Here is a 17,876-nt window from a genome sequence, read left to right as displayed (position 1 = left end):
GTAGGTGGCTGCGTATGATTAGTTAGAGTTGGTTTATCGAAGACTATAAGGAATATAAATTTCTCTATACTTAAAACATAACTTATCTATTATCTACTAAACCTTATATATTGCAGCTTTGATTCACACTTTAGTCATCAAGCATGTTTACATTCCTGTTGTGATATTTGGTACGTTGATCGTTAAAGGTAGATTGAGATTACAATCTGGTACCAAATGCATTAACGGTATCGCCCCAGCAAGTGGCATCAGAATGAATGTTGGGAGCTTATCACTTGGAAACATCTGTGCTCATCCTTGATCAATACTTTCTAACCTAACGTCCCCCTTATCTGTAATAATTCTCCATTCCTACAGGTTATACATGGGCGTGAGGTCATGTGTTCTACCCACATGGCCATCCGTTATTCCCACATGACTTAACATCTACAGACACAGAGTGTACTAGTCTGCTGTGAGAATACTGTAATGCCTGATTTTTGTCAATGTACTTTTATGTTAACAGCTTACACAGCTACTAGTACTTCTGTACCACAAACTTATCATTTACAGCTAACAAATCAATCGCCAACTTTCTTTTTCCAGTGCAACTATCACCACTTTGAATATATGGTTGCATGAACACCTCTATTTTTCTTTGACCATGAAATTTTGCTACCGTGAACGTAAAGTGAATTATAGTCTCTACTGCCAGAAATCCCCTGTAACATCCTGAACAGTTAGCACAGAAATTTCCTGGCCCAAACACTTCCTGCATAAGCCGCAATTTTCAAATTACATTTGTACATGTAAACATACGTAACGGTAAGCACACAAAGGCATCTGTCCTTACAGAATTTGTGGTCTACCGGTAAACTACTTGAAGAGAAATGAGTCTTATACACATAGTAGAGGAGAGGCTGTTGAAACTTACCAGCAGAAATTGAATCCTATAAGCCTAGCAATCCCACCTACATGTAGGAGTCAGGAAAGATACGGCGATTGTGTGGATACTGACGATTGTTGTAAGATAGCAGAGGTGCCCTCAGTTATATCCCGAGGCGAAACACATCAATCCAACCAATGGCAAGGCTACATTATACCGACAGGGCTGTCATGCAAGCAAAGGGGAAGGGAGGGGTGGTACAATACCTGGGTTTACATACAGCCCTCCTGGGGGAAAACACATGCAGGTATGCCCAGAACTGTGTTTTAGAAACATTGCATGGAATGAGGACTGTTCTATTTGGGACATGGGGGTGTGCAGAGAATGCCATCATTTAAAAAAAAACGTTGATTTTGCCCAGTCCTCATATACATATATATCAGTCATAATGATATATAACGTTAGATAGCAGATTCACTGTGTTGTTACATTATCAAGAGTGTACAAGGATCACTGGCACATATTAAAGGGGTTTTTGTGCACTATGATGTGAAAAAATGTCCAGAAATGAAGTCACAGAACTTTTACTTCAAATACTTTGATACAGGAATCATGATATCATGTACATTGAAGTTTCTGTACATCAAGTAATAAATTGAATTTTTTTATATTGTTATAAGTCATTTTTTTTTACAAATCCATAATAGTCCCTTCCCCATATGCTCCCAGGTACATGGGGCATCTGAGGGATTTTATATTGAGTGGAATCCCCATTGTAGCAAACAGTATGGTGCACCTTGTCGTGCTTTGAAGTAACAAACAATACAGTAGAGGACCCAACATTGTTATACAAAGCCTAGGACAACACAAAGAAAAACCCACACTACAAAGTGCTTCCTTCTGTAGTGTAGAACAGAAATTAGGTCAAGTGTCTGTAATGTTCTAAAGCTCATTGAGAAGGGAAAATGTATGTTTTGATGTTAAGGACTTCGTCTTATTTTTTGGGAAGTTAACATTAGTCAGTACAGTAGCATTAAAAACTACATGTTACTTACATGTTAGTCTTCAAGATAGAAGACAATATTGTTTCAAGAACAGATCATGCACTTTTAAGATATAGAACAGATCAGTGTTTATATCAATGTCCACAACATCCTTGTCACTGAACATTTTCCCTTTCCTGAAATTTTCAGTTTTTTGCAGTGATAGGTTGTAAAAACTTGTAATATAATTTTTGTAGTTCTTAAGCAAGAAATTAATGAACTGTTTAGTTTTCTTATCAGTTGAAACTAGAATCCACAGACAACATCTCATATCAGGGATGTAACCGGATAGGCCAGAGAGGAGAAATCCTATCAAAACAACTGAAGCCTGAATTCCCCAAGCTTCACCACCGTGACAAATCACTTATGGATCTGGTGGACAAGGAAGTCTTTGCACAGTAAATGTTGTCTGCAGGTAAATAATTGGAAATTGGTTCAGCAAAGTCTGTGGGAAATGCCAAGCATTCGCTGACAAGTTCTAGCTGCTCAGAAAAAAAATCAAACAAGCTACAAAGAAGCTTCAAGTAAAGAAGACTTCAATAACTATTTGAACTGTTGAACCCTTTGTAAACTCAAACTCAAACTCTTCTCAAAATCATAGGAGGGAATGTATCATGAAAAACAAACTGATGACCTAGATTGATAGCGGAGGCTTTCAAATAATTTAGGCTTCAAAATCTGAGAGTAAGATTATAATGCTATATGCATTGGGCAGGTCTCCGTATTCTAGTGATACCTAATGATGACAATGATTGAAGGAAACTATGAATGTATGTTGATAATCTTTTTGAACATCAATGTTTCAGACTGAACAGAGTGTCTACTTCTGTCTTCTAGATCTATTACAGTTTTTAGATTAAGATTCCGGATCCTGAGCATGTGCAGTTTTGGTCAGCAGATGACTGTCTCCTCCAACTTTCAGTACTCATGTACACAGAATTATGTTGACATTTTAACTTGAGAAGGTATGAGAACTCACCTGTGTAAGTCACAACAATTATGGGAACACATGCACACACAAAGCCGATGCAGCTATCCAACTATCCCAGATGAGTAGAAAAACAGCCAGTGTGTCTGATCACATGCTAACATCTAGGTCAACACATGACCTCATTTCACAAGGTCTGCCCACATGTGGCCACAGGTTGTCTAGAAGACACTACCAGAGGGTAACACAGTCCTGTGTCAGTAGCAGTACTGTTGCTACTGATAGTACTGACACACCTGGTATTCTGGAACCTACCATGTGGTTCTTACGAAAGGGAGGATACATTAAAATGTTTTATTGATGTAGCTGTGAATGTCATTGTCTTTTTCTGCATTTAATGTTTTGGTCTTTGCAAAAACACCAAGAGAGTAATTTGACTTTAGTATGAACCATATTGTGTATTTTGCTTGAATTATTCTTGAATATGATCTCCCATTTCCCCCCCAAATGGTTCCATCCTAATTAACAGGTTTTCTCCATAAGAACAGACAAAGATGGTGGTTATCTGTGCCGCATGCATTTGAAGGGGAGAATCCCTTTGTGTATATTGGTGCAGACAACAGGCTAGATTTACACAAGAAGCTTTTTTTAAACCTCCTTGATTTGCATAAGCTGTTTTCTGTTTGTATCCAGGAAATGACATGTTTAGAAGACCTGTAGGTTGTTTTTCTGACCCATACAGTGAGTGGTCATAGTTCACCACTAACTAAGGGTCACAAGAACTGACCTTTCAATGAACTTGCAACTAGGCTAAAAAAGAAGACTCTCATTATATTTTCCAGTAATTTTCATGAATATATTCATGTATAACCCTTTGGTCATTCTTGCTCAGCAGCTAAATTTTTGCATACAAAAGTGTTATCATCTAACTCTTCACACCTATTATTAAATTGTCCTCTATGGCATTAATTGTCAAAAGTATGAGGAAAGACAGGTTTGTGTTTTACAGATAATGATGTATCTTCTATCCCTTGTGTTAAGAAGCCCTGTTTTCAATTTCAGCCTGGGACTTCACACCTGTGGAAACTATGTGTGATCAACAGAATGTTTAGTAGTGAGATCATGTAGTGTTAGAGTTGTTCTTGTTTAGTATAAAATGTCCTAGTAGCTAATTATTATTGTCAAGGACAACATAGCTCCCATACCATGCTATCTGCTTCTATATAATTTGAACTGATGATAATATTTCGCAGTGGCGGCACATGCAGAAAAAAGAAAGTCGTCAAATTTAAGACTCTATTTGTCCATGGTGTGATAAGTTACAGAAGTGACTGCAAAACCACGAACAAGTTGTGAATAACAGTAAATTCCCTTGAGTCTGAACCAGGAAAGAACCCAGAAGGGAAACCAGTTACTACAGATAATGTGAAAAAATCCACTTAAGTCTAGAAAGGTATCAGGAACTTTGCACCAACATTTGAAACACACTTCTTCCTCTTACTCAGGTAAGAAATAACCACATGTACAATGTAGTAGACAAACCAAATTGAAGGATTATTCATGACTCTACCTGTTGGGGGTTGAAGATTACATCCAACTCAGGGCTTCCTTTTGTGAAGGGCTTCCCACTATCTTTAATTATCTTCTTTTCTTGCCTGGAAGGTCCCCCTGGTGTGAAATGAAGTGCTTATCAGATTGTGAGGGAATTCACACAGGGATTAAGTTAACAAACTGCCCAGTGGGATAGCTTGTAGACAGGTATGGGACACTCTGAGCTCATTTCTATGTGAAGTCTTCAGCATAAGCATGTTGTCTACAAGCAATTGTTTTTATGGTAAGGTTACAGGCAGAACATTTTTAATTGTGTGTAATTATCAAGGAATTCTAATCAATTTTAAAGGCCAATGCAAGTCCTCTTATAGCTCATTTCTCGGCTACTTTAAAAGCTTGAACTTCGAGTATCGAAATGATGACAAAATTGCAATGTAAGTTTTTTTCGTAAAGGATTTTGAATTTGAGTGCATGTGGCTCCCAAAATAGATGACGTTGGGTTTTGGGTTTTTCTCAGACCATTCACAACTTGCTAATGACACTTCTGGATATTTCCTTTCTTTCTTTTGCTACACCAGTAACTTAAGAACCAAATATAATTAAGGTTGGTATGTTTCATTCCAACAATTCAAGGAGAACTATTAGATAGACATGTTTTGAATACTTGTGGTATTTAGTGTTTCGCACCTAGCTGGATCACGACTTCTCTATTTTAAAAGACCAATCCGAGACCTTCCCACAAACTTTTGAACATATGAAATCTAAAGAATTGAAAATTTTGTGTACTTTTGGATAATGTGGCCTTGTTAGTTTCAATAGATTTCCAAAAGAAATGTGTACTGAATCTAGTCTGTGCATCTATGTGCAGTTACATGTAGAAGGCCTCCTAGGCATGCTAATAGCTGTCTAGTGGGGTGACTGATCAATTCAACACAGGTAAGCACAAGGTTCACCAGGTCGTGGGACATTTCCCAGAGGCTAACACGAGGGGTTTGTGGTATACCTGTAATAGCCAGTATGGTTACTTACCCAAGGACGTCTAAATAAAAAAGTCCTTGGGCTACCAAAGAAAGCTGTGTAATTACATGATGTCCTGTTGGAATGTGGGTGAACTGCATGCATACAGGTGCTTCAAAAATTTTTAAGGCAAAAGAAATTATCTTGAGAACCTTTACAGTTTTGAATTATGCATGAAGTTTTGATACTGTAACAATGAAAATGAATTAGACTGTATTTTTAACATGGAAAGAGTTTCAATGTTCAGTGTTCGTTTGAACAAAAGGCTCTGAGCTTCTGTATCTAAACCTGGTCATACCTTTTAACAATCATTGTAAGGATAACGTCAAAGCCAAATTAGAATTCCTTACCATGTATGTCCTTCAGTCACCACTGGCACTGTAGTATGAAATTGGGTATTGTATGACGTGTCAAACCCATTGAAGTTCAAGTACGCGCAAAATAAAAACTATGGCCGAAGTTCTATTTTTGGACGACCCTCTTGCCCCAATGTTTTGTATGTGGAGCTCTAGGGTCTTGTCATCTCTATTGGTAGAATAACAAAGCCACATTGGTCTCTAACAAATGCCCGTTTTCTAATCCCACACTTCCCTAATCTACCCTATCTGCCTGAGGTGAGGTTGGTGTCCTCTCTTAAAGGTCACCTTTAATAATGTCTTAATTGTCTCACAAGTCTCGAGACATGACAGGATAAGACTGCAGGGTTAGGTTACGAACCCTCCTAGAGCAGCTTGATTATTACGTTGGGCCTTCCAGCAGGAAAAGTCCCAGGGCATTATCAAGATCAATGTGGTGGAGATATTGCAATACACAACAGTATTACAAGATGGATGTGGTTGTCAAGGGACTTGGATTCAAAGGCTTGTGACCTGACATAGTGCCTCAAGAGATGACACTGTCAACCGTCATAGAATTATTTATCATAACAAAATTATCAGTTGCTAATATACTCTGTGTTTCAAATTTTTTGGAAGATGTTGTAATAAGTTTTGGTCTCATCATAGTACATCTTTCCTTCGATAGAAATTCACCAGTCTCAGAGCAAGTCTAGTATAGAGTATTTTCTTCATACATGTAGATACAGGCTGTGAAAAAAATATACTTACAAATAGTTACAATGTATATTCTTAATATTGAGAGCAAAACGAAAGTCTCTCAAATTTCATTGACACATTCAATGATTTCTACGAATAGGTTTAACATAATGCTTTCAAAACCAGCCAAGGCCCACCAATAGGTGCCACAGATTCCTCCTTGGTTCATTCTTTTCAAGTTCTGTTAGCAACAAGGCGAACATAGAATATAGATTTTTTAGTTATTGCCCTAGGAGTTCCATGGTTATTGCTGTATGGCTAATGATTCATTCATAACATTTTTCATACTTCAGTGGAGGGTGAAATTGCTAGTTCCACTTTAAAAAATTTCTATTTGTTCACACAGCAACATTAACTTTGCAATCTCATTTTTTACAATTCTTCTTTAGATAAAACTGTAAATTTCATTTGAGTGTCTGGCATATTCTTGACAGCTTTTGTATCAAAAGTTGCTTCCCCAATAAATGTTGAGTAATGTACTTCTAGGCACAAAATCTATACATCTACATGGTCTTTTATGTTTCTTTCTTTAACAACGTACAATAAACACACACTGCTAACCAATAATGGTAACTACTCAAGTTCTAATGTCCATTGAAGGAGCATGTTGGCAGAACGTACTGCACCTGCACGAAACCTGTAAATGTATTGTGCATAGCACTTCAGCAGAACGTCTCATATAAGGTCGTATTCGCGCATATACTGTTAACATCCCATCTGTAGTTTCCAAATGTTGTGTCGGAAAAGATGTCATCTGCAACAGGCAAAATTTCTGACCAAACATCCAACGAAAACCGCAAAATTCTAAGGTTCTGCGCAGGTGTAGTACGTTCTGCCGTCGTGCTCATTGAAGAGTAGAAACTGTGATGGCACCTGTTACAATGTAATCAGCTGCTCCCACCAGATCAATGTCAGGGTCTGGCTCTGTACCATATTAATATGACATTTAATAACCGCTGAAATCTCTTTGACGTGATAATACCCTGACCTCCAAAATCAACTTGGATCAGTTCCATTTCCAAATAATTGTCAGCATAATTTGAGGGGACTTAGTTGTAAACATTGTAAAAGAATTCTGGACTACATGATATATATTTTTTAAGTTTCAGATTTGAAAACAGTTGTATGCACCATTCTAGTCATAAAATTCATGTACTATTGCCCAACTTTACAAACATGTCATTATGATATTATGGCAGCAATAAATTATTTAATGCTCAAACTTATAAAAGTTATACAGCTATATGATTAAATGGTTATTTCCATTCTAAATATCTCCATATCTAACTATCTGTCTCTTGGGTCATATTGACAAATAATATAATTATTATGTGAGATTTTATTTCCTAAAGTAAAAATATCTACATAGCAGAACACCTTTTTACCTACTACTAGGCTACCTACTTTATCACACTGTCAATTAGAGCTGACGTATAATTGGAAGGAGTCTGATGGGTGGAGTTTATTATTGTGATCATAAAATACAGAATCACAGATAATGAACTGATATAGTCAGTCTGAATTATGCTGATGATTCATATATTCACTACAAACATGTCAAGTTGATTTTTAAGTCCAAAGGCATCCAATATAATTTGAGGGTTGCAAAATTGGATTTTCAAGGTCAATTTTCTGGTCATTCTTTTAATGTGGTAAATGGAATCAATAGCATATTGGTATCTGTGTGCCAAAAATGTGATGTCACTGATGGAAAATGGTTTGTAGGCTGGTTCTACCAATTTCTGGGCTGTACCTAAAAATGAACAGAATTTTTTACAAGTTTGTTTCTGGACTATTTCAAATGCTTCAAGTACGTTAACGATGATGAAAATATGCTAAGAAATGACAGTAAAATATCAAGGTCAGACAGATGTTCCCATCCAGAAAATTTTTTTTGTCCCCCTGAAATTGTACTGGATACCTTTAATTTTTATCCCAAATAAGTTCAGGTAGATGACATCTCTGAAGCAATACATGAGCTGCAGTGTGATATTACCCAGTTATAATTTGATTTTCTTGTTCTTCTATAATAATTTCTTTCATTCCTTAGTGAGTGAGTGAGTTATTTGCTTGTACTGCACTTGGCATACCAAAGTCTGTTCCAAAGGAAGACATATTTGCTGGATCATAGGGATTTTATTTTGTTAGCATAGAACATATTTCCCTGGACTACACTGTAAGACCTAACATATATCTACTGACTACAAGAGCAGGTATCATCATTATGAATCTTATTATTTACCACAATAATTTATGTTCTATTGCAGAAATGAATAAGACATTACTAAGTCTTGCTTGTGATGGGAAGTCTACATAATGTTATCTGTCAATACACCAGTTTTTATCAATACTGATTCCGTAACTTATTTCATTTACCACAAAACAATCTGATTGCATTTGATTTCTTCTATTGGATCAAGATGTTATTCTAATATAATAACATTAGTCAAAGACATTAGTATTGCCTGATAGATAACCCATGTAGATGCATTTCTTAAACTTTAACTTAAGATTCATTTGCATTAATGGTATATTTATAAGAGTCACATATAAATTGTCATATCTTTTTCATCATGTGAGTCATATAGTGTGAATGTATAGTGTAAACTGTAAAATAAAAATGTTCACCACAGTTTTCGCAGTCTACAATACTTCCGTAATTTGCCAAATTTCTTTTTGCTGCACCTGCCGACACCCCAAGCATATAATTTTGCGAAACTGTCCTTTTTTACTCAGACCGCAAACATCAAGTGATTTACAGTATCAATTTGACAATTTTTTTCTGACTCACATATGAGGTGACTCAAATCTGAGATGACTCAGAGCTACCACCTGTCTAGCTTATGACATCAATTTTTCTTACAAACTCTTCTGCTCACATGTAATATTGTACATATTGTACTGTCAGAAACTATAAATTTCAAGATGTCTATTACTATGACTATTCTTACTAAGGCCCCCTTTCCAATAGACTGTGATCATCCAGTGGCCTTTGCCAGATTGAAATTTGGATTTGTATGATCCTATTTTATTATTAGAAAGTACAGCATACAACCATACAAATGTTCTTTGAAATTCATTGAGCAATCTGTCAAATGTTTGCCTGTTCAGAGGTGGCAGCCTCTAGTGGCAAGACGGTGTAAAGAACTGGATATTGGTTCAAAATTCCCACCAACACAGTGCAGTTGATCAGGACAAATTGCCAGTCTGAGAAGACCCTTTGTTAAACAGTTCTCCCCAGAGCTCTGGTGGATTCATCTTCAGGAGACTGGAACCCACTGGCCGGTTTGTGAGCACAGATAACAGGAAGAACTAAGGTTATGTGTCACATCCATAGGGCACGGTTATTTGTCATTCTCCTGGAAATTGGGAAGAGGTGTGGTTCTTATATGGAGAATATTATAGTGTGTTGCTGTAAAAAGGATGAGACAGGAAATGGTACAGAAACGTGCAGTTTCCATATATAACTTCAGACATTTAGATAGAAAAGAAAACTTGTATTCCTTATGAAACCAGACAAGCCATGTATCATTAGCTCCATATGCTCATATATCTACAATTGTTTTAAGAAGCAAGAAGAAGTTGAACATGCACATGGTAGCTAACATTAATATGTAGTTTTGATAAGATATTGCTGTAATTTTGTTACTTATGCTTTATTCATGACCTGTACTTAGCTTGTAAGAGCATAAATGTACAATAAAGGTCTTTCATTCATTCATTCATTATATCTCGATTTAGGTAAAAGGTGGCATAAGAAAAAATATATATAGTATGTGCAGTATTTGACACCTCAGACATGTATGTTATGCTGTGTTTCAATTCTGCATAAAAATCACTAGCACTGTTAAACTGGTATGTTTCCATTCTGCACTGCCATATAAAACTGTATAAAACAGAGTCATAAATTGTAGAAAGTCCAAAAGCCAGATGGCCTATAACCTTCTAAAGACCGTCCCCTGTAGTAGTATTGACGTGCCATCTCTTATTTTATCCATCAGAAATCCCAGACCCTTACCAACCATCATCTAACCCATAAATCCTTCGTAAGGTCATATTTTATGTGTTGTATGGTGTTCAAGAAACCCCCATAGTAATCATCAGACACAGAAAAATGTCTTGACGTCCTACGGCTAATCCGATGGGAGTAAAATGGATTTTGATACACTGTATCATACAGGCTTGTGTCCTTCATATGTCCTTGTCCTAGATGTAAGTAAGAGCGTAGACAAGTGTCTGCTACTGTGCTTACATGTGAGATTTAGGAACAGGGACAGGAGGCATAGCAGTTTATCATGTAAAGCTTAGACCATGTGAAATATAACTTCTTACTGCATGTCTCAGATAGACCGACATTGAGCTATCTTCTTGTCTAAGATTATATAAAGCTCTAAGACAAGCAATAGCCACTGGCACCAGTGGACCATATCAGGTTTTCCAGTAAATTTAAAATTTTACATTTGATGTCAACATGAAGATTTATACTAGAATGTCTTAGAATATCCATACAAATATTACATTTTAGTCATTTATTTCTTCCGTATAATGGGAAACATTCACAGTTATCGAATCATCTAATAACTAAAAGTTAAGATTATACTATATACTTGGTCCCAAGCCAGTATAACCCCCCATAGGGCAGTTATACTGGCTATACCTATACAGATACAGAACCCACACAAACCATGAATCAGACCCATAAGTATCGTTCAACCTTGAAGCCAAAATTCATGAGAAAAGATAACAAAAAGAGAAGGTCTGTCCTATATATATATGCATGTATGTAATCCTTAGCATTCATACATCATTCTAGAATCCGGCAGGGTTGGATATAATGTTTACATTCTACAGACAACCTTGATCAAATTCTCCATCCCCAGAGCTTACCTGTGGCTAGCAGGCTACATCAAATACTCATTCATCCAGTGACTGCCATATCCTTCGGCTATATGACTACATTCATCAATGTCTCCATAGCCAAGAGCAAGCTTTGATATGCCTGCTCAGTGTGCTAGCAAGCCTGAATTTCTTTTTCTGTCAGCTCAATTTTGTTTGACTGTGCCTTCACTGTAAGTGGGGCCAAGAGGGGCATGCTCCCTCAGGAAAGTATTCAAATCTTAATGACTCTCTGAAATGCTACATTTTCTATTTCCTGCATTTTGAGCTGTTAGTTTTGCTGGTATATATTAAGCGTAGTTAGAATTTATGATATCTCTTTTCATATCTTTGCACACCGATTTTTGTCGGTCCAAAATGATGCATTAGGCAAAATTTTTGTCTGTCATGAGTGGCAAAATTATGTCAAATGACAGAAAGCAGGGATCGTTAGAGAGTAACAAGAAGAGATGCTGGCTAGAACATCTGTTTATACATTCTGGCCAAACTTAACTTGTAGATAGCACCACCAGAATCCATTTCAGATAAGAGATAGACTGTCTCTTTGGCCTTGTGGCTTCAATTATCTTTATCAGCCGTGACGTGAAGGAAGACTGATGCAGCCTTGATAGTGATATGGTACTGGAAAACCTACTAAATAGCCTCTGCAGCCACCAAATATCAAGATGGTCAGGCCACAACAATTTAATCAATTGGTTCTCAGATTCGCCCGCTTCATTTTTTTCTGATTTGCAAAAGAAAAGAAAAAGATTCAGGTTCAATCAACTGAAAAATGCTCATTTTATTATTTTAGCCCAAAGAGTTGACAAAAGCTCTTGTCTTTCTATAGCTGTTACAGTTTTCCATCTATCAATGCCTTGGTTTGATAAAAAGTTTGAAATTCAATATTTGAATTTATTAACCAGCCTGATACATTGTATGTTGACATAATGGCTTTTCATAGCTTTTGGGGCTATCAGAGGATACCTGTTTTTTTTTTGGTGTGGCCTTATGACGTTATGTTACCTTTAGTTTAATTTTAACAGAAATATCATGATGACTAAGATGCCTTCACAAGACTTCATGGTTTGACATTAATTAGATGCACCATTCATCATTAGATCAAGCCCCCTAACATCGTTAATTGTTTCTCAGTCTAGTCAAAATTTGATTTTACAGCCATGATTATTGTAACCATGTAGAAAACCTGTCCATTTACTTAGACTTCTTGCAAATGGAAGCTGATGTTGTGATCAAGCCTGACTTTGGCAGGGTGAAACTGCCAGCTGTGGTTGCTATGATCTGAAGTCATCCTTTTGATAATCAAATTAGCTATGGACTGCAGGTGTTTGTCTCCGGTATCAATTATGCCATATCTCCCTCACCCCTAGCTGTACGGTGAAAATCGTTATTGATGCATTCTATGACAGGTTCTGAAAACGTTATGATAAATTACAGGGTTAGGTCAAAATTCTCCCTCTTATTCATTCACAAAGCAAACAATAAATGCACGAAATGTTGGATAATTTATAAGGCAACTGATAAGTATGTGGGGAAATATTCACAATTGATACCCTGGAAGACCTTGAGAGAAAGGCTTTAATTCATTATTCTACAAATTTGAGTGAGAAATTTCTGGTTGATACAAGCCTTGGTTCTCTGATTCAGTCATGTGACTGACCGTGTTACCAAAACATTAGACTGTCACAGGTTGTGCTATTCATATAACACAGACGCCATTGATGTGGTTTTGAACACGGGTCTCTAATGATTGATATTCAACTATACCATCAACTTGCACAAAACTGTGTACTACCAGAAGCCTTACAGGCTCAACATCCTAGCTTTCAGGGCATATCAGAAACCAAGAAGACTTACCTGATCACACAGCCTTGAAGAAAAAATGTTCCTATGATGATGGTTATAATAACTGGACAGTAAATGTTAGGATGGAGTCAGGAGTAGCCATGTCTCGCTGTGTTGTTTTGCGGCTGTTTTGGCCCCGCACACACACCGTCACCAGTGGACATGATGACATCATTCCATATACCGGCCTGTCAACGATTATGCTGGGTGTAGACATCATTAATTCTGTGGCATGAATATGGGCTGTGCCAATGTTGATAAAATAGGGGGTTTCAAGCTTATGATACCTTCTCTATAGCAAATTGCTTTTCCCCTGATATTTTCATAGTCCTGACCGTATGCTGTAATGTCTGTTAATATATTATAAAGGAAGGTACTAGTAGGACATTGTGATTTTGTCCCATGTTTTTGTAATGTCCTATATTTTTTCCTACCAAATGGAGTACAGTCTGCTCATTATAGCCCTATGGGGGTTTTGGCAAAGTAACAAGGGAATGAGAGGTTATTGTCTGTTTTGCTTGGCTGCTCATGATTTATTCATAATAGGCTTATTTCTCTGGGCTATGTGAGGCTATGTATGGGGTACTTGGTGTTTACTACATATTTTTGATTTCTCACAAGTTAAGTTCAAGGGTTAATACCAAGAACATGCAGAGCCTTCTACAGTCTTTCAGAAATTTGGATTTACATGTAACTTTAATAATAAATGTATTGCTTTGCTGCCTTTATCTTTTATGAAGTAAAAATTATTGATAATATTCCTTTGAACGAGTTACAATTAATGATGTAAACCAGCTATGCAACTAACAGTTGTATGGTGTACATTACAATTACATTACAGTTACTGTGGTACTGATGCTAGGGTCTGAAATGTATCCTCTGCAAACTATGGGTGATCAACAAAATTGAGATGACAGAAAAACGTATTCAGGCTGGCTTGAACACTGCAGACAAGAATTCCATGTAGTGGAACAGTGAGGAGATTTGGTCATCGATCACACCTGACAGCTGTCTGCTGGTGGAAACATCTAATTTCAGGCTCGGTCTGTGATGTAAAATTGATAGAACTCACTGCCTGGTTGTCACAGTAGGACAGGTCTGGCATATGGTGTTAATGAGATCGTATCAGGGACAATGAAACACCTGAATGATAAGTGGGAGTGGTGAAGGTCTGGGGTATATCACAGATTTCCCCAGAGTCAAGCCAGACATTTTAGGGTTTTTCTTTAAAGGCATCCTGTGTAATTTCAGGGTGGCAAAATGAAAACTATTCTGGATAAGGAAATCTGTCTAATAATTCACATACATAGTGACAGAAGTCTAAGTCCCTCCTACTATAAAATTGCAACATTATGTAACCCAACACCAGTTACCATGGTGAAAGACGTCTGGTTCGGAGGTCACTGTTTGGAGAAGAAGAAACGTTGCAAAAACAGTATGTTTTCCTTCGGTAAACAAAATTGTAAATCTTCAAGCATCCATTTATAATTTTATTGGTTGATCTGATAAAGTTTAGTGATATGTTAAAACATGCCGTTTTCTCCCCAGATCTGGTCAGTTTCCACGGAGACAGGTGTTCCCCTGAGGAGGGTGGGGGGTGGAGGTGTGTCCTTACTCAAGTGGTCACCTGATGGGAACAAACTGTTCGCTGCCACACCTTCTTCACTCTTAAGGTAAGTGTTCTACATATTTCGAGGTCAACTAAGTGTTAATACTCTTCAGTGAGCATAATGCCTTAATTCGTGTGGGTCACATATATCTGCCACCCTGAAAAACACATCTGAAGGGATCTCCAATATTAATGCAATGCCTCCAAATGTACATGTACATTGTAATACACTCTTATACACATCTAAACTGTACATACCTGAAGCACTGCACTAGAGATTTCTCATACGTTGTTTTTTTTCAAAGTGGGGGATATGTACATTGTATAACAGGCAGATGAATTAATTTAATAGTTAATGGGAGCTACTGTCAGTAACACTGTCAATCAATAATCTAAGCATTCCATAATCTTACCTACGTACTGGGTGCCACCTAGCAGACTGGTATGGAATGACAGTTCCAGTTGTAGACTTAAATAAGCATTGTGATGATCAATAAATTCTTCACACAGGGTTTGGGAGACAGAAACCTGGACTTGTGAGAGATGGACTAACCTGGCCGGAAGATGCCAGGTCAGGAGCAATTATGTTGTGTATAACAAAAATTATTTGAGATTCCAAAATCGATACAAAAGAGTTAAGTGTCATGCTATGAATAAGGGGATTCAATCAATCAAACTTGCTTGTATAAACAATGTTTTCCCTGAAATACATGTACCAATCATTTTGCTGCAGTCCTCCTGCTGGAGTCCAGATGGCGCTGTTTTACTCTTCACAGTGGCAGACGAGCCTGTCATCTACTCCATCACATTCCCTAGAGATGCAGGTGTGGTGTCATCCTTTCTTCTCTAGCAATTTACCTAGTTTGTTGTAACATACAACTTTTACATTGCAACTACATTGTTTATTGTAGTTTGTATCAGAATGTATGATTTGTAACAAGACTCAAAGCATTTGAATAACCTGTAGGTTATAATAACCTGCATTTTTTTTACATTGTTTATGTTTAGGTTTTCCCCTTGTAATTCATTAATTGTGTTCTTTGTTCCCTATAATCTGTACAGATGTGGTGACATCAGTAAAGGCAGGCTCCAAGTCAGCAGTAGTCTGTGTGGACCTCTCCCAGGTTACTCTGGAGGTGGAGGAAGAAGTCTTAAAGTGAGTTACTGCACTTTCTTTTACATAAGATAGTCACAGCTGATTGTACATAACACATCCAATATATGTAGTCTGCCACACATATTAAGAAACCAAAGCACTGCCTTTGATTACTGGTTTTCATCACAGTAACTGTAAGTTAACTGTACATTGATTGTGGGGCAAACCTAACATGCATTCTTAAATTGGTTTTAGTAGAACAATAGCAAGGTTTGAAAAAAATTCTCATCATAAATGGCATTACTCTCAAAGCACTTAGAGTACATAATTATTAGTAAATAATGAAGACCTTTATTGTACATTTTTTCCCCCACGTTTGCCCACTGTACATGTCTTTCAAGTTTTCAGACAGCTTTTCTTGAGTCTGTATTGATGTGTTCCTTGCTGTCCTTGCAGTGTGGGAGGGAGTGTACACTCCATGGTGTGGGACCCTACAGGAGAAAGGCTGGCTGTCTTGTTTACAGGTTAGCAAGCATTTAGTTATGATACTCTTCATTTGATCTTTCATCAGTAAATTCTGAACATTACATACATCTACTCTGACATGACCAGTAAGACTCTTCAGTGAGCTAAAACTGGATCAAGATCACTTTCTTTTCTCACTTCCATAGTTGGAACTTTATCACTAAATTTCTTTTGAAATATTTGGTTGGATCAGTTATTATTGTGAGTGTCAATGCATGTGTTGTTTGATACCTCCATGTCCAGCTGACCCAGAGAAGGGCACCACCTCCCAGCTGATAGCTCTGTTTCGCACCAGACTGCACCCTGTACTGGAGATCATGCCATGGTGAGTCCCACGGTAGTTTCTGGAAGTACATGGAAGTCCTTCCAATGTACATGTACATGTACATGCTGTAACAATGATAGTGATTTCACACTGCAAGCTGACTAATGTGAGACTACATGTAGAATGACCATGCTGTAACCCCCTTTTCTTGGCAGTGGTTTTATCCGAGGAGAGCCTGGCGTGTCACCAGAGCTGATCAGTTTTCAGGAGAACTTTGAGTCAGGAGCACTGCTGGCTGTGGTAAGTCAACAACAAGCAACACTTACTGTTGCTAAGTTGAATACTAATCAGAACAAATATATTTTGTGAAGTAGGTATCAGAAGATAACTTGTAGCTGCAGCAGTTTTATCAACACAACACAATTCTTTCTTTTGTGTAACAGCTGTGTCCATAATATCACCATAGTCCATAATATCGCCACCTTGAGAAAAAGTGTGCTTAAAGATATTTTTACTGCAACATACCCTAGGTATGTACATTTGAGGTGTGCAGGAGTGCATACCAAAAGTATGTTGCTGTAAAAATATCTTTAAGCACACTATTTCTCAAGGTGGCGATATTACGGACCCTGGTGATATTATGGACACAGATGTTACATTTGTAGAAATTTCTTTCAGTGTAAACTTGTAGCTGCTTCTGTTAAGTGAAACATGTAGGTATCATACCAAAGATCTATGTATTGTTCTGTTCATCATTTGCAATCTTACTGGTAGCAGTGATCATATTTCTGTATTTCAGTGCTGGTCCAATGGGAAGCTGTCTTTCATTCCGCTGATGTTCGTGCCCTCCGATGACGTCAACAGAATCCCTCGGAACGGTTTTGGCAACGGGACTGTCTTCACAGGACAGATGTTTTCTCAGCAATGAAAAGTGGTCAAATCAGGCTGAAAACCTTGTCATTTTATGAACTAGGAGTAATGGAAGACACCATTCATAGAGCAAAAATACAAAAATGTGTATCACAAAACATGTTATACCGGTATGTTATTTTTGCAATACTTATTACAAGATTACCAAGGATTATCAAGTCATTTTGGTTTCTACCTGTACCTAGATATGAACATTACAATATGTATGAGTG

At 37.3% G+C, this 17,876-nt stretch overlaps 2 protein-coding genes across 4 annotated transcripts in view; one reads left to right on the top strand and one right to left on the bottom strand.

Moving 5' to 3' along the window:
* LOC109474528 (eukaryotic translation initiation factor 4 gamma-like) overlaps window positions 1–4,427 on the bottom strand; it is a 23,132-nt gene extending 18,705 nt beyond the window's left edge. The window contains exon 1 of one of the 2 annotated variants that reach the window (XM_019774840.1): window positions 4,407–4,427. The gene's annotated coding sequence lies outside the window, so the exon portion shown is untranslated. Of the gene's footprint in view, window positions 1–2,887; window positions 3,130–4,406 lie in introns of those variants that run through there. The other variant, XM_019774838.1, reaches the window with a different exon arrangement.
* The window catches only part of LOC109474567 (aladin-like), a 42,479-nt gene extending 24,799 nt beyond the window's left edge, over window positions 1–17,680 (top strand). For both annotated transcript variants that reach the window (XM_019774899.1, XM_019774900.1), the window contains exons 9-16: window positions 14,788–14,912; window positions 15,359–15,419; window positions 15,582–15,672; window positions 15,911–16,004; window positions 16,401–16,468; window positions 16,713–16,794; window positions 16,950–17,034; window positions 17,534–17,680. In XM_019774899.1, coding sequence (XP_019630458.1) covers window positions 14,788–14,912; window positions 15,359–15,419; window positions 15,582–15,672; window positions 15,911–16,004; window positions 16,401–16,468; window positions 16,713–16,794; window positions 16,950–17,034; window positions 17,534–17,662 — 735 coding nt within the window. In that variant the 3' untranslated portion in view covers window positions 17,663–17,680. The remainder of the gene's footprint in view (window positions 1–14,787; window positions 14,913–15,358; window positions 15,420–15,581; window positions 15,673–15,910; window positions 16,005–16,400; window positions 16,469–16,712; window positions 16,795–16,949; window positions 17,035–17,533) is intronic.
* Window positions 17,681–17,876: the final 196 nt, after the last annotated feature.

This window comes from Branchiostoma belcheri, unplaced genomic scaffold, assembly GCF_001625305.1.
Source record: "Branchiostoma belcheri isolate BF01 breed outbred unplaced genomic scaffold, Haploidv18h27 scaffold31, whole genome shotgun sequence".
Lineage (NCBI taxonomy): Eukaryota > Metazoa > Chordata > Leptocardii > Amphioxiformes > Branchiostomatidae > Branchiostoma > Branchiostoma belcheri.
The sequence above is the reverse complement of the archived record's forward strand: the minus strand, read 5'-3'. Positions and strand labels throughout refer to the sequence as shown.